Raw genomic sequence first — 22,252 nt, forward strand, 5'->3', positions numbered from 1 at the left:
CCTTTGTAAATGATCAATAAGAATATTACTAAATATCATTGAATAATATCAGCTAGTGCTTGTTTATTTTTTAACACACACAGGCAGATTTATCAAATGGTAAATTTCAGCAAACCTCTGAAGCAATTTTTGAACTCATTGCCACATACATAATACTTTAAAAGTGGGGAATGCTATGGGTTCCAATGAGGAACTATGGGGATTGTCCAAATATAATTTATTTGTTGTTAAAACTAAGCCAATGTTCTGCATTGCAAAATTGCGAGCAGGCAGGGTTTTTTTGTTTTTTATTTTGCAGAAGGGACAGGCATGGGCATCTCAGTGCTGGATGTGTATACTGGCAGCCCCTGAAGCTTCTAGGTCCAAATGAACTCCCACGTACATGCACAAAAAATATACCATCCTGGCCTGGCCAATCGAAATATCGGAAGATCCAACACCTGGAAAAAAGAGGAGAAAGATGGCAGTGCCCATGCTAAAGCAAGGGCAGGTGAATGAGGAAAAAAAAACAAAGATCAGGCAGGAGTCTTTATTTTATTACAGAATTGACATCACCTTTCTCTTCTGCAATAAAGGAGGACCTGCCTGATCACAATATTTAGTTCTTTAATTTAGTCCAGCTTAAGTTTGTCATTTTTCAAAAGTATTCAAGTGGAGTTTCTAATCACAGTACTTCTGTTCAACAATTTTCTTAATGCTAGATTTATGAAAGTGAGAACATGTTTCTTACCCTGGAGGAAAGCTTCTAAAAGTGGGGTACAGGTTAACCCCCCCCCCCCTTTCCCCTGTTTTGATAAATAGGTTCCATAAAGATTTATGGCCAGTCATTTGAGGTAAATTTGACATTTTATATTTTCTTACCATCCTTTCCAGTTCAAGCACATTCAGTACAATGTATTTCTGTTTATATTTATAACGTAAAAGGAAAACTGCCCACACTGTCCTCACTGCCGGTTTGTTCTAAATAATGCACAAGATTTCAACCAGCTTTAAATAGCAATACAGATCATTATGCATCTTTATTATATGACCAAAATCTGAAGTCATCTTAACAAACTGCTATGGAGGTTACAAGCAAATAACAGATGTGTGTTTTTCCTAGGAAGCATCTATAAAGTCACATTCACTATACTCACAGTTGGCAATACCACATTGCAAACGGAGGTTAAGGACACAAGAAGCTCAGGACTAGGAACCTACCACTCACTGAAATTATGTTCTTTTTATTTACATGCTACCTGTACATTTTGTGTTTGTTTCTCTGCACCAAGCAGATAAGCATACTAAAACATACAGAAGTGCATATAAATTCATTTGTATGTCTACTCTGAAGGCTAAGGATGCAGTCCTTTTTTTTTTTTTTTTTTTTTTTTTTTATCAGCTCATCAAGAAAACATAGGTATTTAAAGGCTTGCCTTGTGTTATACTAACATTCACTCAGCACACATCTGGACAAAAAAAATAACTCCTTTTCTGACATATCCCTTGGAATTACCCAAGCAAAATATTTCTTATCAGAAAAGAAAATATTAAATAATATCATGCAGCATTAGTGACAGCTTCAGCACAACAGGAGAGGATGGCGGGGCCTTTTTATTGTTCCAAAGTGTAATGATTTGTCTGTTAACTTTTTGTGGATCTCTTGAATTGAAGTGTGGCGTTATCTGTGACAGATTCAATCTGTGTCACATCTGATAAGAAGCCAAGTGTAGTAACTAGAACTTGCACTGTTGAGTCACATCTTTACTGCTTTTATTTTTATAAATATATATTTATATATCACTGCACACAGGAAAGCATCATAATGATCACAGGTTCCTGAATTGAAGAGTTTCAGCGGCCCAAAGCGAAAGGGATCTTTTCCCTAAACCATGCTGTGCAGATATCATGTCGATGGGCACCAATACAATCACCCTATGGGACAGACCTTTTATTTTTGTAAGTACTGCCAATCCCAAAAGGTCCACTAATAATATTATCATATCATTCTAAAATGAAATAATTCTGTCTGGCATCAGGGAATTAATTGGTTTTAGGGCATATATATATGGTATATTACCTGATCCATTAGTCTGTGTACAGAAAACTGTGTCGGCCATGCTGGTGACCTACACATTAATTTATGTCTATTGTGAATATGGCTGCAGTAGATTTCACTACTCTAATAACTTGAGTTGTATAGACCATGAAGCAATTTGATATTCTCTTTAACAAGAACTTGCATTGTTTTATTTTATTCTGACGTTTGTCACTGATTAATGCACAGCAATACTGAAATGTCTCTCTTTGTTTCTTTAGGTAATTATCATCCAAGCTATGTAAGTAATAAACCTTTACTTAGAAAGAGGTCTGTGGGGTCCCCTCGTTCATAGTGAACAAAGTGCCACTCCTAAATCATGATTTACAGTTGGAGTCAGTTGACATCTTTAAGGAGCATCTAAAAGTCAGACTAAACATCACACAATATAAATGACATCAATCAATGGCAAACCTTGGTATTAGTTATGCAGTCCCTCAGAATTAATTTTAAAAAAACACATATTATATTAGGAAGAGACTATGAAACCCCTACGAATTGACAGAGACTGAAAACCTAATCCTAACATGCCTGCAATGGTGTCACAGTCAGAACTGTACCACCTAAAACTCTGTACAAAAATGTCTGAGAATTCCATAAAGACCATGGAGTCCTGTAATATATTTTCAGGCTTCACACAGTAATAAGAAAATATTATTTAGGATTTTTTGCAAAACCCATGTCTGTAAACTAAAAGCTGGTCCTGGACTAAAAGCTGGTCCCACAGACATTTGGGGTGTTCACATATATAGGGTTCAGCAGTGAACAATTATCTCTATACTGCAAATGCACAATATCTGCCAGATACATAAATATTTATCATTCGATAAGCAGATTTTTATCTCCTTCTGTGCAATCTTTCTGCTTCTACTCCATTTGGCTTAATTGCAATACGGTTTTCTGCTTCCAATTGAGCAATTAACAGTTTTGCTGCATAATTATTATTTCTCCTGTGATGGGGACAAAAAAGCTTTTTAATATTTCCAGGAGGCTGTTCTAGATTCCTGGAAGATTTGGGTGGGGCCAGATGTGGAATAGCACAGTGTGGACGGCCTGAATACTATGGGCATCCTAAATGGGACCAAGAAACAAGAAATGACTGAACCACTAGCACACTCCTAATAAACAATGGAAAAGAATAAGCAGGTCTGCTGAAAAGCCCTGCTTACGTATGTCGGTAATTATTGTCCTCCTCTTGCAGTGCTTTCAAAGACACTAAGTGTAAAAGGGTTGGAATATCTAAATGCTTAGGAGTAACAAAGCATTCAGTCTGCATGCCAAGGCCTAGCACACATAGGACAATTTTTAATATCTGATAAAATGATCAGATCCTAAGTAAACTTGAAGAGAAATCAGAAGCTGGCCGATCCTAAGAAACTAACTTTTGAATTTCTGATTGGACATGTTGGTTAATATTGAAAGAAAATACATGTCATGTGTAGGAACAATTGTATCAAATCAAAGAACAATCATAGAATAATCTCAGAAAAACAATTAAAGGTGAACAATGCTACTCATATGTTTTAGTACTCAGATCCTACCAGTTCATTACATCAACCAGACCAGTCAATGGAGCACAACATTCTCATCTGATCTGTGTACTAGGCCCAAGGTTTAGCCTCTGATGGGTAGATAATATATGAAATATGACTCTTGCCTACAAAGATATTAGCTTGAACAGAAAGTTACAGAAATAATCATTTTGGGGGGCACAGGGAATACATTTTATTTAGTTGCACAGATTTCCTACAGGTTTGCGTATTCTGTGAAAGAGTTTATGTTTCTAAAATTTCTGTTCATGAAAAGAAATATGAGGTAAACTGATGATTGGGATGCTTGCACAGCGGTTTGGGTCCATTCGTGTGGGTGAATTTGGAGAAGGACTGGTCTTCATCCCTGTGCACACCTCATGTGTCTTGCCAGGGTCACTGAGCTTGTAAAAACATGACGAGAGCAGTAGGATGGAGGAGATTTATTAGATATTAGAAAAGCAAAAAGAGAAGTCAGACGAGCTCTATAAATAAGGAAACTGAAATGAGACACCACTCTGAATTTTGTTACACTTCAAGATGGGTAAAAGCAGGTGGATAATATTGAAATATTTGCAGCAGCCAGACACAGCAAACTTAGCATGGTAAATGAAGTTTATAATTAATGATTATTATTATTTACTTGGAAGGAAAATAACAGTTGGAGGAAGTATATAGCTCAGTCCTTGCTGGGTTAAATATCCCGATTCAGGAGGATTATCTAAGCTCCATAGAGCAATAAAGCAATATTCAGCCCAGCAGCAATGTCTTAGAGACACTTAGATTTCTACAGGTAGCTGCAAATATTCTGGAAAAGTACCAAAAAGGCTGAGAATGGATGGTGGATTTGTTCCTGACTGTAAAACAGAAAAATCAAATTCAAGGAGCAATTATCCCTAATTATAATCTGCTTAGAGGAAGAAAATGTGAAGAGGGAACATATTAGGGAAGACTGACACGGAAGAGCTTGTGAAAAAGAGGTGATCTGCGTTCTGGACTGACAATAGGGTGAATGTGAATGAGGAAAGAAAATCGGTCATGAACACTGACACAGAAAAGAAAACAGAACAAGAGGTAAATGGAGTTTAAAACAAGTTGCAGAGGTAAATGTGGATGAACACAAAATGGTATATGTAGTAGAGAAGATATGGGTTGAAGACTAAGGCTACGTACACGTCAGATGATTTTCGTCTGATAATGGCCTCAGCGGTGATATCAGACGAGAAACTGGCATGTGTACAGCGCTCCTGGCGGATCCACAGACGACAAACGATCGTAATGGAAATGAACGGGGGAGAGCACATCTGGGTGCTGCTCCATCATTCTCCCCTCTCCATGAAGCAGAACAATGCTGTATGTACAGCACTTGTTCATGCATCGTTCAGTCTTTTGTCGTTGGAAAGGATCGTGAAAGATCCTTTCCTATGACAATTATTAAGTGTGTGTATGCAGCCTAACACGGTAAGGGGTTTGGAGGACAGGAGGGATCCAGGGTCAAGGCTAGCACAGAAAGGAAAAGCTGAACTGGGCTGAACAATGGCACACATGCTAATATGGAGGAAAGTAGGGTATACATGGTAAAGACAAATTGAGAATGGGATTGAGAGGAGGGAAAAGAATTTGCGATGTAGACATACACAGACGTGGACGTAGACAGGAGAAGGGGATCTAAATACAAAAACAAAAAGAAGTGTAAAATACTGTGTAATACTATGTAATATTAGGGGAATAATTCAGGAGAACTAATGACACAGAAAGAGATGCAGAAAAGAAATGAAACCTGGCATGTAAATGACACAGAAAGAAATATGACAAATAATGGTCAGGGTGCAGGATGAATTAGGTATGCAATATTCCTTTGCTAAACATCACTTTACCATTATTCCAGAAAAAGGAAATAAAAGCCATGGAATCATTTTTTTTCCTGTATGAGATGTACATAATGGGGAGCAGAAGGTAAGCATTTAGTTATTTAAGGTGTCATAAACACCTGTTTACCCATTGTAATAGGTTGTATGTATTATTTAAACCACCCTTCCCCAAGTGATTTCCAGGTCTGGACACTATTACTCTGCTGTGATAATTTCTTGAAACACTGAAGAAAGAGAAATCAGATATGGGCAAACAATAGGATGAGGGTGACACTCCAGGAACTATGCACCAATTACCCTTCACTGTGTGCCAGGAAACACTCTGAACACACTGATTTAAGCTGCCTGAAAAGGAAAAGAACAGATTTTTATCAGATCTACCTGAAATTTCTCTTTAGAGAGAGGGTAATCCTCACAAAGGAAATAAAAAAAAAGGAAAAGCATATCTAGTTTGATCTTTATATATTTTTTTTCTTTTCCACAGATGTCTAGAGATGCCTTTCTTGTCCAAACTTTGATTTTAGTTTTGAATAAAGTAAGGAAGGGTACAACCCCAATGGATTTCCAGTGCTGTATGTTTTACTACTAGGGAGGGAGATTTACCCTCTCTATTCATATACTATTTTATTATTTATATAAAATTGTATGTATGTATGTGTGTGTTTGTTCCACCATCACTCGAAAACAGATGGAGACATTTCAACCATTTTGCCATACATATGACTGAGACTCCTGAGTGCACCAGACATCTTTGTACAGCGCTGTCCTATATGTCACAGCTATATTTGGATGTATGTATGTATGTTTCACCAGTACTCGGAAACACATGGAGACATTTCAACCAAACTTTCTAGACATATGACTGAGACTCATGTGAGTGCACTGCTGATCTTTGTACAGTGCTGTGGTATATGTCAGAGGTATATTTGCATCTATGTCTGTATTTATTTATGTGTGTGTGTATTTCTCAGCACAGTGTGCCTTTTGCTTAAATTTTTACATACTTTTTTGAACTATAATATTAGATTGCAATGAATAAATACTCGGGAAACGCCGGGTAATCAGCTAGTATAACATATATAACTGGATATATGTAAATATGTATGTTCCACCATCACTCGAAAATGCATGGAGACATTTCAATCAAACTTGCTATGTTCCACTATCACTAGGAAACGCATCAACAAACTTGCTTAACATATGACTCATGTGAGTGCACCACTGATAACTAAGAAAAGCATGGAGACATTTCAACCAAATTTGCCATACAAATGACTGAGACTCCTGAGTGCACCAGACATCTTTGTACAGCGCTGTGCTATATGTCAGAACTATATTTGGATGTATGTATGTATGTATGTTTCACCATCACTCGGAAACGCATGGAGACATTTCAACCAAATTTGCCATACAAATGACTGAGACTCCTGAGTGCACCAGACATCTTTGTACAGCGCTGTGCTATATGTCAGAACTATATTTGGATGTATGTATGTATGTATGTTTCACCATCACTCGGAAACGCATGGAGACATTTCAACCATGGTGGCTCAACATGGTGGCTCATGCAATGCCTACCTTACCTTAGCAATGCTTTAGATAGTCTTTTATATATATATATATATATATATATATATATATATATCTCATTGTACCAAGTCAGGTGATACTAGTCAGGTGCTTGAGAAAACAGGAATCAACTTTTCCTGAGTAGACCCTTTAGTTACACTGCATTCTACAACCATCTAGATGGCTTGAATGGTAAAATTGTCTTATGAATTCCTGACCAGTGGAGAAAAATGCATTTCACAGACCCTAGGAAAACCAGGTGATGGTCATAACTTTTAGCATAAGAGGAAGAAAACATGGCAATCAGTTGAACCACTCATCAATTTCCGAACTGCCAAGTGTCTCGCGCACTGCCCGGTTTTTATCGGACAACAGAGAGTCATCTATCCCGCTTTTGGTCAATATTTGTTTAAAGCGTAGCCACATAGAGAGTGAGGACTTTTTAGAATAAAAGGGATAATCCCTGGATGGATGGAAATGATTTCGACTCCTATAAATATGACACTTTAGATTCTTCTGCAGCACAATATTGACTTGGCCTCTTGGTGACCACTGTAAATTCTCCACGACCTCCTGCCGAATGATGACAGCAATTTTACCAGCCATCTGGAAGGAGAATTTATACTCCAGAGAAGACAGTGTAAATGGGAGAATGAGGTGCCGCCAGCAAAATTCAGCTACCATTCCGCAATGTCAACGCCGTTGGATGAGCTCAGTGCCTTCTGAGTGATTATTAGCGGGAGACATAATAACATAACACTAATTGTCAGCACACCTGATGTGAATCAGCAGATATCATTTCACATTCATTACAAAAACTCTTTGCATATACATTTATTTCACATTGGTGTAAGAAAGATTTATTCTTGTATAGATAGATTACAGTGTGCCAGAGTATACTGGGTAATGGACAGGCCTTGACCAAAGAAGGTGAATAATTTTCAAATGATTGTAGAGAAGATGTATGTGACATACTAGATTTATTTGGATCCTATTACTACTTACATACTAACCAAAAACAGAAGACATACAAAACATACAATTAATAGACATAGGCAAAGTATATAAACAAAAGTAGTACTGTCCTTTGGTCACATCAACTAACCAAATTGTTCTTTGATCTGTCCAGTCCAATATATGATAAGGACAAGGCTGATTAGATGTTACATATCAATGAGAAGCCTCCTAGGTTGTAAGCTCTTTGGGTCAGGGTCCTCTCCTCCTGTGTCACTGTCTGTATTAGTCTGTCATTTGCATCCTCTATTGTATGTATATGTACAGAGCTGCATAATATGTTGGCACTAAATAAATCCTCTTTATTAATAATAATAAAAAATTTAATGAGAGGGTTCCTTACAACATACACAGATAGGAGTATAGAGCTACAGGTCATATATTGCTTTAGTCCAGTTGATTGCAAGGAACTGCAGCCCTTACTACTGCTCTTTGAACTATTTTATAGAATTTACAGTACATTTGAATACTGACCTAAAAACAATTCCCAAACTTCGGATAATTCAGAATGTCTATAAAAAAACAATATGCCTCCACCTCGTGGCCATAATTGGTAAAGCAGCCTTTTATTTAAAACCCACATCTGGGCAAAAATGTACCTAAAGTTTGTTGGCAGAAAAATGTAGGAAAAAGCATCCAATCCATCATACAAAAGACAGAATTGTATACAAGTATCAAAAATACACTTATTTTGCTGTAGACGATCAGACTTGCATATTCACCAGAAGCTTTGCTGTCAAGATCCTTTTAGTTTGTTGGAACAAATAGCTTTCCATTGAGTATAAATGATACCTAACTCAAAATTATTTTATCACTATCTAATACCTAATTGTGTTGGTTTTAACAGAACTCAGAGTCTCAATATTTTTGCAGTATGGTCCGGAGCTTGGTTTTCTACTGCTAAAGCTAAAGTTCGTTTTTGGGAATTCCAAATATTACATAAAGCTACAGCTGAGAAATGTAAATTGATATTTTATATGGCAAACACAACAGAAATTAGAAGCTATAAGCTGCAGGGTTCAGGACACGTCTAGAATATTTGGGGACTTCACCCATCTGAGGAATGGACTCCTGCACAAAACAGAACTGAAGCTATGAGTCCATGTTTGTGACATATGTCAAGCCTACTACAGACGTGAATGAAAGGATTCTGTCACCAAGTATCTGATAGCACAGCAGATGCCTATATCTGAGTGAGCAGTCTCAAGACTAAAAGACATGTCTAATGGTGTTTTACTTTCCATGTAATCAGAGCACATAACTCAAAACTTCTATATCTTTATTATTATATTCAATCTCTAAAATGTGCACATATGAATTTGTCTTTCTAAAGTAGTAAAATAAACTAATGCCATGAAATAAATATGTAACAATGGATGGTGACTGTACTTCTCTAATATGATATCATGGCTGCAATATCTAGTGAGGTCTGCTGGAGCCATTGCTGCCACCTAAGGATGCCAAGATTAGACAAAGCCTAATCTGCCCCTTCTCCTTAGACTAAAGTAGTATGACCATATACAACCATGACAATACTTATATAAGAGCTTCAGTACAGCCAAAGCAATATTTAAGGTATGGGCAGAAAATCACTGTGTTACCAGTAGACTTGGGTGATGGTCAAATAATACATACACTGTTTAACATGTGTATTATATATATAGATTTTGTAGAATTTAGGGCTAAATATGTACTGTTAATTGCAACCAAAGAGATTTACACAAGTCAGTATATTGAGGAAGAGATTATCTTGCACATGTTTTGTCCTGTAAGAATGTATAGTGCAATGCCAAGCATAGCAAAAAGATACAAAAGTCAAACATCTTCTTTAAAGGCAAACACACATAATAAAATACAATAAAAACCTATATTGTAATGGCTAAGTCTACATGGCTTCTGTACCCAACGTTTAAACGTCCATATTTGAAATAACCAATTATTAGGAAGGGCCAGTCCTCAACAGTGCATTGTCTGATGTTGTAAATGAAAATAAATACCTTGACATTACGATACATAAAGATGTTGCCATTTAGGGCAGTACAAAAAAAGATTGCTTCACTAAATTCTACAGAAAAAAAATTAATTTCTTGAGACAAACAGAAAAGTAGGGGTTGAGTAATATACATTTTAATAAAACACTTCCTTGTTTTTCTTGTGGCACAAATGTATTAATGAGAAAGAAGGAACATTCTCTGGGACTTTTTTTCATATAATATAAAGTCAGATAAGGAAAAAAATAATGAAAAATAAAAAAAAATTAGATATTTTTCTAAAGGTCTGCAATGAGGGGTTGCCATGGAGATGTTCTGTATGTACATAAGAAACCTCAAACTCATATTACTCTAATGCTCTGATTCAGAAGAAAAAAACTATTAAAGCTGAAGAGTCACCAAGAAATTTATTACAAAGGAGACCCCTAATCAACATCTAAAAAATAAACAAATAATTATCTATATTTCAGTGAAACTGGAACAGATACTACAAGCGATCTTCCTGCTTAGCCAAACACAGTGCCTGAAATCCTCACAAATCTTGAGTCTTCTGAAAGCCCAAATGTAGGTGTAGAAAAGCAGGGTGAACCTCAACAATACCAAGAATTCAGAGGAAGGTTGACACCATAGCTACTTTATGAATACAACATATGGTACGCTATTCTACAGACTGAACCCTTGTCCTCAATTTCCTAAAAGGCTCAGTGAGGATGGAAATCGTATGGGCAAACCATATATTACTAATCCATAATCCATAAGGTTCTAATCCTTTACCATACCACCCAAAATGAAAAACAGGATAACAAAGGATAACAATGGGAACTGAAGTACAACACAGAATAGGAAGAGGGGGTTGTACGACTGAGAGACAGAGGGAAGTTTTCAGTACAATATAGGAATAAAGGTAAGGTTTAGGTACAATAGAGGGAATGAGAAAAGTGACTGGAGTACAACAGAAGTTTTAAGAGAGGATTAGGGTACAACAGAGGTACAGAGGGGAATATAATAAGGTTTATTACAGACACTGAGTTTTCATGTCACAAAACAATCAGTCAAGTACAGCTGTCCTAAAATGTTGTTACGGTTGTTAGCAATCTGCTGTGTTGGATCACTAATTTACAGGCACTACTGGTAATTCAAATGATCGTCCTACAGCACAGCACCTGCTGCTAGTACTCCCCTTCCCCTCTCCATAGAACAGGTGAGGCTGCTCTGAGAATATCGAATATCAGTGTGTCCGTACAACAATTGCTCCAAAACTGCAACCCAAAAAAAATCCCTTTTTGTTTTGGGTGACAGTAATTGAATTCATGTACTAGGCTTTAAAGAAAAGATAGCGGATTGGAAAAAAGGGTTCAAAAAGAGATGGGACTCTATGAAAAAGGACTTTGCAAGCAGCAAAAGAGGGAAACAGAGCAATGAATTAAATCTACAGAGAACATGGAGCATCTGGCGGTAAATTATTCACTTAGCGCAGAGATTTCTCTGACATGCGACAGATAAGATATGTCTGGGAATTCGTCATACAGTAACCGGCGGAAAATCTCATCACAAAGCGTGAACTCTCACAAATTTCCTTTTTAATTAGTTTACCTCTCTTATTAATCATCGATTGCCTGTCACAAAAACTCTGGTAACTCCCTGACAGCCGTGAACCTAAAACCTGCTCCGTTTATTAATCCCGGATATTAATTAAATCTCTTCTAATTGCACATTATTACAGTGACATACATTTCACTTAGCGGCGACAATAACGGCGTGAAATCACTGTCTATTCTAGAAGCAGAGGAGAATTTGTGGATAATTAGAATCGGTAATAACCTCCCTGACCTCACAGCTTTCAATTTTGGGAAACAATGTGTAAGTACGCTTCAAATATCCTCTTTTCTTTTTATAATTTTCTTTATGTGCTGAAAAGTCAAACATTTTGAGGAGAAGGAGGTGACCGCTGCTGGAAAGGATTTATCTGCTTTAAGAACAGCTTAGCCTATCAGCAAACTTGCTACTCACTCGAATTAACATGATGCAACCATATTCTGCAATTTCTGCCCATAAATACCTGTTTACTGCAGTTTTTGTGTAGGGCTATGCAACTTTAGTCTCTCTTTGAAGTGTGTGTACAGCAGAAACATTTTTTTTATAAAGTACAGAGGAGATAGACCCTTCTGTAAAGTTTCAAATTTGACTTGTTCTTGTAGGAGTCATCCATTACATTGTACAGGTGACGACTGTAATGGATTGACCCTAGTACAAAAATAAGTGTAAAACTTCTACAGCGGACACCTAGTCCAATGATAACTAAAAAAGAAAATTACACTGACTTTTGGAGATTTTCTCCAACTTACTGTTGAATCTCTGGGCCAAACTTTTCTAAATTGTTTGCAAAAAATAACCTGAGAGTGCTTTTAGTCATATATTAGACATATTGCATCAGAAATTGGCATCTTATAGTGATGGATGGTTTACATGAAGGCTTTTTAGTTTCGGCTCTAACAACTGTAAATGTGAGCACCGCAACTGGAATAGATACAACACAATATAAATTCAAGTCAGCCATCTTGTATCGATTGTGTGAGTGAACAATTCAACTTCCCATTATGGCAGCCCATAAAATCCATACTATTGACTGTGACAAAGCCAACTCCACAAATCTGAGAGGTAGTAGAAAACCAAGAAAGATCAACAGCACTGTGCAAGGGATGATCTGGATATAGACTTAGACTCCTCTCTATATTTCGACTGATATATTTTCAGGAGAGTTGCAAAAAGACAACCAGAGAAAATGGACTACTAACACAAAAGTAAAGGTAACCTGTCAGTACAGAAAGGTAGGACCTGCCCACTGCTGTTAATAGGTGGAAGCCCCTGATGTCATCATCTTTTTGCTGGAAATAAGAAAAATATACTGGGATGCCAATGGGTTCTGAAAACAAAGCAAACACATAATACAAATGCTTGTTAATGCTGACTTCCCTAACTGTTTATTCCACTATTTGGAATGTGTATAACTGAAATGAATTGATTTTTACTCTTCAGCACAAGCACTTCAGCCTGAAATAAGAATTTAATAAATTAATACAGACTAATTCACAAATCATACACTGTCATACTGTGGGGCTGGAGGTCTAACCACAGCCATACTGTAACAGTACAGTTTGGGGTAACAGACTTTACTAGAGTGTTCCTCCACAGATACCCAGCATTAGGAGAGTGAAATGTATGTTGATCGCAACGCACCAAATCAATACACTTATATATGTAAAAGCCACAGTGTCTCAATCTCTAGTCACTGAATTGTAAAAATATACAATTTATCAATAGCTACAGAAAGAGAAACATTCTTATAACTTTAGACAATGTACAAACAGTATATTTCTATAATCACACAAACACATTAGGCACATCAGGATGCCAAATACACTAAAATTTTACAAAGCCTTAAAATCAAACCATATTGACATGTACCCAATGACAGGTATATATTCTTCTGCTATATGCAAGCTAAGCACTGTGTAAGACTGTACACAAGTCCAATAATTGTCGTTGGAAAGGATCTTTCATTATCCTTTCCAATGACTAATGACTGCACGATGCATGAACCGAGTGCTGCACATACAGAGCCATTCTGCTCTATGGAGAGGGTTGGGAGAGAACGACAGAGTGGCACCCCGCTGCGTTCTCTCCCCCTTAATTTCTTTTATGATCGTTCATCGTCTATCATCTGTGGATCCGCCAGGATGGTCGTTTGGATGATGGATGACGAGCACTGTACACGTGCAAGATTCTCCATTCTCCAGAGAATCATTGCAAGTTTGTTCCCAGCCTTAGTGTAATTTCTCACAGAAATCTCAACATTTTTCCTGACAATTACTTCATCAGTTTGTTTAAAGTGTCAGACAGTTCAACGTTCAGTGTTCAGACAGTAAAATAGGTCCTTCCCTGTGACCTCCATGTGACATCAGATCTTCAATTTAGAGAGCAAAAGAAGAGAGTCTCAGCATATTGCAGAGAGGCCTACAAATATACAAATGTTGCTTGATCCAACCAGTCTTTATAAACTTTCTGGTGTTGGCACCTTTAAACAAACCATAAATGGACAGATGTAATCATAGGAATTTCTCTGTAAAACATATTTTATTCTTTGCCAGGAACCAGGAGTGTATTAGAATGCGAAAGGGAGGATACAGGCCAGAATTGTGTGGAGTCACATTGTTCTGTGCAGTGAGGTCACACTTGGAGGAAAAAGTAGAAAGCCCATAATCATTGAGCTGCCAGCCTGCAGAGGTCCAGCAAAGAGGTCATAAAGAAACTTAGTTCTGTGTTTGCACAGCAGCTAGTAACCCTATTGAGAAAGTCACAAGGTAAACTATTTTACATATATGCAAGCATTTACATTTTTATCCAGAGTATTGCAGTTCCAGAGTGTTTCCATTTGAAAAATAAACCCTAGTTTTGCTTTAACTGTGATTGGAAAATATATTTTCCTGTCCTATGACTTTAAATGATAGCATTATTTTAGATTACAATATAATTGTAATATACACTAGCAAACTACTATGAAAATAAGAGTCACGTGGTCATTTGAAAGCAGATTCTTAGATGATCATGGTACCGTCACTCGGAATGGCGTAGTGGTCGTTGGCTCCATGGTAGGACTTTTCTCTGCTGTGCTTCCCGGCATGCTCCGCCTCCTCCCTGACTTGTCAGATGGTGATTCTGCTTTAAAAAACAAAACAAAACAAAAAAAACATTCAGGCAAGAATGTATAGAATTTGATGAGTCAATGTAATAAGACATGAGAAGTGGAGCAAATAGAAATGGAATATTCACACCAGACATAGCTGTAAATTAATCTCAGTGACTCGAAACATGAACCCGGTCATAAAGCTCATTATTTTAAGAGATGAAATGAAACTGTTTTTTCATGCATCAATTGCATGCTGCTGCCTCAAGAATCCACATTATTCAGCGATATCTAAAAAACCTGTGATCTGCATTTTGTATTTTCATGAGAATAAATGTATATTCTCCTACCAATAAATATCACTGGATATACAGGGAGCTTAAAGCCTCACTGATGTGTCACATGCCATAGTCATTAATTAGTATTATGAAATGAGCACACATAATACAATCTGCAAGTATAATTTGCAATAAAACTCTTTAAAACAGTATATATGCCCAATGTTATTCCAAGAAAATTACACACCTCCAAATTCTGCAATTCCCTTGTTTCTAACAGTAATACACATGTGAAAAACATTTTCACAAATTATGCTCAATGTGTGGGCACACCGCCTCCTCGGCATGTCATAGTTGGGTAAGTATGGGTCATTAAAATGCCTTCCTTCTGTCTGCCCCATGTAAGCCGTCTTACCAGGCAGTATTCTGTAGTGGAAAAGGTGGACACACCGCATATTGCATTTTAGTGGAGGGAACAGGTGGTTATCGCATAAGTAATAAAGCTCACAGCCTAATGCGTCAAACTTTTCTATCAACCATCACAATACAAGTTAGAGGAAAGAAAATAATATTTCCTAAAATAACAAAGTTAAAAGAGCAACTAATCTGCCCAATAGGGAACAGAAAGGCACATAACATTTGACAGCCCTGTCCAATTTTTCACCCATCACACAACCTATCACTACCGTGGGCATGCTTACATCCAGGTACCCCCAGAATCAAGGCCACTTCCCCACAGCCCCTTTTTATCCAACTCCTATTCCTACTAAACATGTTTAAATAGTCCCATCACCCCAGCATATACCCCTCAATATCTTTTATTGATAATATTGTATAGTCAAATATTTGGATTTAACTTTCTCTCCATCAATACATCAGATGTGCCCTATGTTTGATACCGCTCATCTGATTCTAGAAAAATTTTCAAAGATTATATAGGCAATCTGTTACCTAGTAAAAAAAATACCTGCGTAAGAAGCCTCAGATGGGAGAGCATAACATTGTATGAAAAAGTGTCATTGTTTTTAGCTGACATTTATTTTGTGGGGCTTTTTATTGCAGCCATCACCAGGACCATTTTCTATGTGGCAAGAATATTTGTGTCCAATACAAACCTAAAAATTGTTTATGGGAGGATGATTTGTACCATGCAACAGATGCGACAGAAGGTAAAAGTCTTAGTCAGCAAAATTCTTCCTCTTCCTAATTTGCTAAATCTGGAAATTGTGAAGGGCTGATTTGTGATGTCTCCTCATTGGAGGAGCAGATGTGAAACAAATAAGAAGCAGAACATCTTCACCTAGAACGAACGCCTTTATAGCTGTGAAGGACAAAGGCTGCAACTGGCAAAACGAATGCATTGATATGACATATTCCTGGGACACTGTGCTATGTAAATCACCTGTTCCCTCGCTGAACTTTGTAAGTTCTATAAAAAAAAAACATTTATTATGAGCAGCATATTTTACATTTCCCAAATCCACCACAAGCACAAGAAACTGAAAAAATATTTCAAAATACCACTACTCCCAAGTGAAGGGATAGACTTCACTCTCAATGCTGTGTCTATTAAATGGATAAGAAAAATCTCAGTACAGTATCCAGTGGATGGATAGGTTTCATTAACAGTGCTGATTTTGTAAATGAATAGGCTGCATTCTTTGTGCTGATTCTGTTGATTGGATAGTTTCTGGTGAATTGATCAACTGTATAGTCAATGATGTCTCTGGTGAATGGTCACACTGCATGTTGAATTTAATGAATGGGCTGCATGCTCAGTGCTGTCTCTGCTGAATTTATAGACTGCATTATCAGTGCTGTTGCTGGTTAACAGAATACAATTTCAGTGCATTCTCTGTTGAACTAATAAACTGTATTGTCCATGATGTCAATTAATAGGCTGCATTATCAGTGCTGTTTCTTGTGAATGGATAGGCTGTATTTTTAGTGTCGTATCTACTGAAAAGACAGGCAACATTCTCAGTGCTATATCTAGTAAATGGATAGGGTTTCATTCTCAGTGCTGTTTCCAGGGAATGAATAGGATGCATTCTCAGCGTATCCAGTCAATAGATAGGCCACAAATTTAGTGAATAAGAAGGCTGCATTTATAGCGCTGTCAACATTTAATATCAGTACGAGGGTTCAGGATTTGCTAATGTTGCATTATTTTAGGCATAGCTGGAATTGCAGTTTACCAGCAGCTACTCATTATTTCTAATCTGCATTGCACTCTGTAGATTATAGATAGCAAAACAAAACCTATATACACATACACATATATACATCGCGTTCTTTACTATATAACAAAATTGTCACCGACACAGCACTTATCCTTCATACAAAAATGAATCTTCTTTTTTTCTTTAAAAAATAGATTGTATTCATTTAACAAAATAAAGCTACAGAGCTCACTAAGCACTAAAGCACTTGTACTGCTAAAAACAACATACATCACAATTCAGTCCTGTGTTACCCAACCCAACCAATTTGCCATCACAAACCTGACATCTCTTTGGGTGAGAGCCAATCAAAACCCTGTTCTTTGTACTGATTTGATATGTATAGTTTATTTGCACTGTTACGGTAATTCATTGTAAGTTTGTCTTTTTTATATGTTACATGACTTGTTTATACTTTTGTTGTTAAAAATCAATAAAAATATTGAAATACAAAACCTTGTTCTCTAAAGGACAAAAAGAGCGTCTTTATAAAGTCCTCCCCCAGGAGTGATAGAAATCACTGCTAGATCAGAATCAAGTCTGCCAGGCGTACAATACCACTCCGCAATAACATGTTCTTTGAATTATCACTGAACATATGAAAGTGGGACCATCCTAGAGGCAGGAAATCCTTCAAGATAACTTTCTTTTCGGCAAGGAAAGAATTCTTTGTTACTGCCAGGGCCTTAGGCAAAAGTACGTAAATATTTACTTGTTGAAGTAAAAGGATGAAATAAACGTTACAGTATACAAGCAGAAAGAGAAAGAGAAATACATTCTCATTTTTGTAAATAAACACTTTTTGCTGATAAAAACACACCAAAAAATATATTTATATTTCCCATATACTTTCATCATTCCATATCTCCTATAAATGCAGTACTTTGACAAACAAAGCAGGTTTTTACCATTACACTTTTCCTTTATCCCGGTGTCTTTTGAAAGCTCAAACTTCTGCCAGTTTAATGTTAATTAAGTGATGTAATCTTGAAGAAACCCTTTTACCGATTATCTAACTCTGGAAAAACTCCATGCCTAGGCAGACCAATCAGGCTCTGCACACCCTTGTGCTCAGGAAGAAGGGTAGGGTTGCTTAAGCATTTGCATGCAAATAAGGACAACTATTGTGACAGCTGTCTTCATCCTGGTTCCAAGTCTGCAAGGACGAAAGCTTACAGACAAACTGCCAATGGCATCCCAAATATTTAGCTGCGCATGCATACACATGGCTGGGATATTAGAGCTTTGTACTGGGTACAGATGCACACAGAGCATGTGACCGAGAACTTTGGTGTATTATGTGTTGTGTACAACTTGGTATCCGTAACAAAATAACCGGTTCCCTTATCTATAACCCAACAAAGCTGTTGGTATATATCCTAAGGCACAAGACTACCACATACACCCAACATTTGACAAAGAATGAAACTGGCATCTCTTATGATGGCCCTACTTACATCAAACAACTTCTAAGATACGTAGGCACATTGAAAGGGTTCCTAGGAATGCTTGCCCTTACACGACAACTGAAAGCCACCTGTCTCCTCCTTGGTGCCAAAAGCCAGAATACAAAAACGTATTCAAGGCTTAAGGCCTAATGACATCGGCTAGTAAGATAGAACAGGAAACGACAAAATTATTTCTGCATCTGTAGCAAAAGAAGAGAATAGAAGAGCAGTGTTGAAGCCAGAATTTTTTTTTAAACCGGGTGGGAAAAAATTTTAGGCGGGTGGTAGTCACTGTATTGTGACAAAAACAGCCGGGTGGTTACTGAAAAGTGCTGGGTGGTGCGCCCAGCTAAAAAGGGCTGGGGAGAACACTGAAGAGTATCGGTGGAGAGATGAAATCAGAGGGCACATAGTGTGCCCTTGCTTTTCTTAATCCAGGCCAGCTATGTGGTTTATGCTGTGTACCAACATCCATAAAACCTTATCTGGCTGCTGCGTGATTGCCTTGGAAATTATTTTTTCACATCGCCACTTAATAAACCCAAATAAAAATATTTATTTCTATTGAATGAAAACATTATAGATTGGTGATTTAATTCATCAACTCTTTTGTCTTTGACTGAAAATCTCCATTAAATAAAGTATACAAAGTGTCATGAACCTCTATTCAGCATCCAGCAATTAATATCAAATGTTTTATTTTTTTTTCACTTGTGTGGCAGTTGCTATAGCGATGACAAGTACTTTCTGCACATTCCATTGTTGTGAAGAGCTTTTTGCTAGTCCTTTCAATTATGCAACATGCAGAAGCCAATAAGATTTCCCTGTCTCTCCATATATTCAGCTATAGGGAAAAAGGAGAAAGGAGGTGGAGAAAGAAAAACTAAAAGATAGAAAAACTAAAGAGAAAATGTGAGTAGAGGGAGTGAAAATAAAGGAAAAAAGAGTGATAATGTAGATAGACATGACAGGGAGAGAGGCATGAATGGACGGGAAGGGAGTGCAGAGATGAGTAATGAGGGGAAGGGTAATAAATGGGAAGGAGTATCTCCATGAATTGAGCTGATTTGCATTGTTATGATTTGCAGCCACAATGTGACACATGATTGGGGTGATGCTTTGATGATGATTGTAAACTGGTCACAGTTGCCAATAAAAATGCCAAATGAAAATATTCAAATATTTAAAATAAAGCAAAATGAAAAAAACAGAATCCCAATAGCAAAAAACCCTGAGGACTTTCTGTGAAAATGTACAGGTGTAGGAGATAGAACAATACATAACACAAAGCAGTTATAAAACTCTGCAGGTATGAATGATAAAAAAATGACATTTAGCATATGCTTGGGCCAAAGCAGAGCATGGGCCTTTGACAAGCTTCTATTCACAAGCCTTTTTTGGAAATGTAACATCTGCTTTAGGCAAGTCAAATGAAGGTCAAAAGGCAAGGATCTCAGAAGAGTCTCAAACTAATGCCACTAACAGAAGCTTGAAGACCATACAAGCAAGTCTGCTACAGGTCACCTGAATTGTAGCCTCTGAAAAAATAATTCACAGGAATCCTAGGCCTCAGTACTTTCTGATGCTATTTTTCAGCTTGATGAAAATACTTAATATTAAAAAAAAGTACCTTGTTACAAAAGTGGAGTTATCATGTAAAATATGCGTATACACATTTACTGCCCTTTCTAGTTTCCTCTGTGAGCTGTAAAATGCTTTATGAACATGAAACATGCTCGTATTACTCCATACATACAATGACAACCAATTCCTGGGAAAGAAGAAAGTAAAGCTTCATAAATTATAGTCAGAATCAATATTTTTTACAAAATTATGCTCTGTAGGGATAAGGTATTATGCAGTGATTTTGAAGTAATTAATAATTTTCACCTTCGCTGAAAGTAGACTTGTATTACACTGAATTGCAACACTTTGGCAAAATGAGCTGGAAAAAAAATCTGAGCCAACATGGTGGACAAGTAAGCACATGTTTTGGTTTTCACAAAAACTTCAGAAAAGTTTGGTTTTAATCCTGGGGGTGGGCTAAATGCAATGCAGCAGTGGGGAAACTCCTAAAATAACTTTTAGGTTGTAGGGAAACCCAACTATAATTACTATAGTCACAGCTCACAATACTTTAGTGTGGTGGTCAGTGGGAAGAATGCCTCTTATACTGCTGGTAAGAGGGAAGAATGTCACCCTTACTCTCATTCTCACCCTGAAAATCACAAATTGCTAATTGTTCAAGGAACCCCTAACAATGTCAGGAGAAACGGGATCCAGGGAACCCTGGTTGAGAAACACTGCATTAGACACTGTTCACACAGAAGTGTAATTATACATTATCAAACTTATATGGAGAAGAAATTTGGACAGGAGTCACTGGAACTTCTTAATACAAAATGAATAATCATATTCCCATTCAAAAAGCTACAGTGCTTTCCTTGAGATGCAAAAAACTTCCGCTGATGATTAATTTTCTGCTGGAAAAGATGAAAGAGGCCTGTAGCCGTAAGAAAGTAGGCGCAAGGCCTACATGACAGGGGTGCTCGGCCTAGCCCAAAGGGTTAAGGGGTTAAGGAAAAAGTTGTGATGATAGAGGGGGCCGGACTAGTATAGAAAGTGGAGTAGGAGGGGATTAGCAATAGGGGAAGTTAAAAGGGGCTGGACGTAAGTGAGAGGCCCTTTTTTGGAAGAAAAAAGTTTTCTGTACAGACGAAGGTAGGGAGAGGGAGTTTTTTCAGGGCCTCTTGGCCCTGCTCAGGAAATAGCGGCTTCACGTGGTGAAGCCTGGCCACAAGATATAGTAGCTGGGATGTTGGAGGTGAGGGTTTCATCAGTGAATCTACTTCTCGGTCACGGTAGTATGGCTGCGGCCTCGCAGGCGCAGGCCTGTGGTGTGCCTGTTTCTGACCCCCCCTGCCAGCTCAGGGCCTGCCTGGGGCCCCTTCATGGAGCAGCCGGGCAGGCTAGGGAACAATCCATTCCATAGCGAGGGTCTGGGGAAGGGGCTGCGGCTGCCAGGGGGCACAGCCCATGATCACATAGGAAGAGAGGCCTGCAGGCCTGGGGCTCTCTCTTTTTTGCATTGGGCCCCTGCATCGGGTGGGACCCATCGGAGGGCAGTGGTAGGTGGGTCGGCTGTGGCTACCGGGGGTCAGTGCCCCCCGATCTGCTGTTGTGGCGGTTCTCTGTGGTAGGCCTCACCTGAAGCCGGGGACTTGCGTAGTGCGAGTGCCTGGCGGAGGGTGCTGCGGCCGACCCAAGGCTCGGCGGTGGTAGTGGGCTGCTTCCACTGCCTCCCGGGCACGGTCTGGACCCGGGAGGCGCCTTTTGCCTTCTGCTGGGCTGCGGAGGGAGCCCATTAAACATATGCGGATCGCCAGACCCGAAGTGACGGCGGGGGCAGGCCAGCTGCGTCACTTCCGGGAATCCCTGGGTCTGCAGAAAACGGAGCTCCCGGTTTGCAAGGGAGCTCTCGTTTTTAGTCTCTTAATGGCGGATCAGGCTGCCGGGGTGGCAAGCCCCCCCCCCCTCCAGAAACCAGCAGGTACAAAAAAACAGGAGCG

The 22,252-nt window shown here is 38.2% G+C and overlaps 1 protein-coding gene across 10 annotated transcripts in view; it reads right to left on the reverse strand.

The window, feature by feature from the left end:
* Nucleotides 1-22,252, reverse strand: part of DAB2IP (DAB2 interacting protein) — a 275,541-nt gene that overhangs the window by 160,026 nt on the left and 93,263 nt on the right. For 9 of the 10 annotated variants that reach the window (XM_072430459.1, XM_072430460.1, XM_072430458.1 and 6 more), the window contains exon 2: nucleotides 14,664-14,770. In XM_072430459.1, the coding sequence (XP_072286560.1) occupies nucleotides 14,664-14,770 (107 nt within the window). The remainder of the gene's footprint in view (nucleotides 1-14,663; nucleotides 14,771-22,252) is intronic. The other variant, XM_072430457.1, reaches the window with a different exon arrangement.

This window comes from Pyxicephalus adspersus, chromosome Z, assembly GCF_032062135.1.
Source record: "Pyxicephalus adspersus chromosome Z, UCB_Pads_2.0, whole genome shotgun sequence".
Classification (NCBI taxonomy): domain Eukaryota; kingdom Metazoa; phylum Chordata; class Amphibia; order Anura; family Pyxicephalidae; genus Pyxicephalus; species Pyxicephalus adspersus.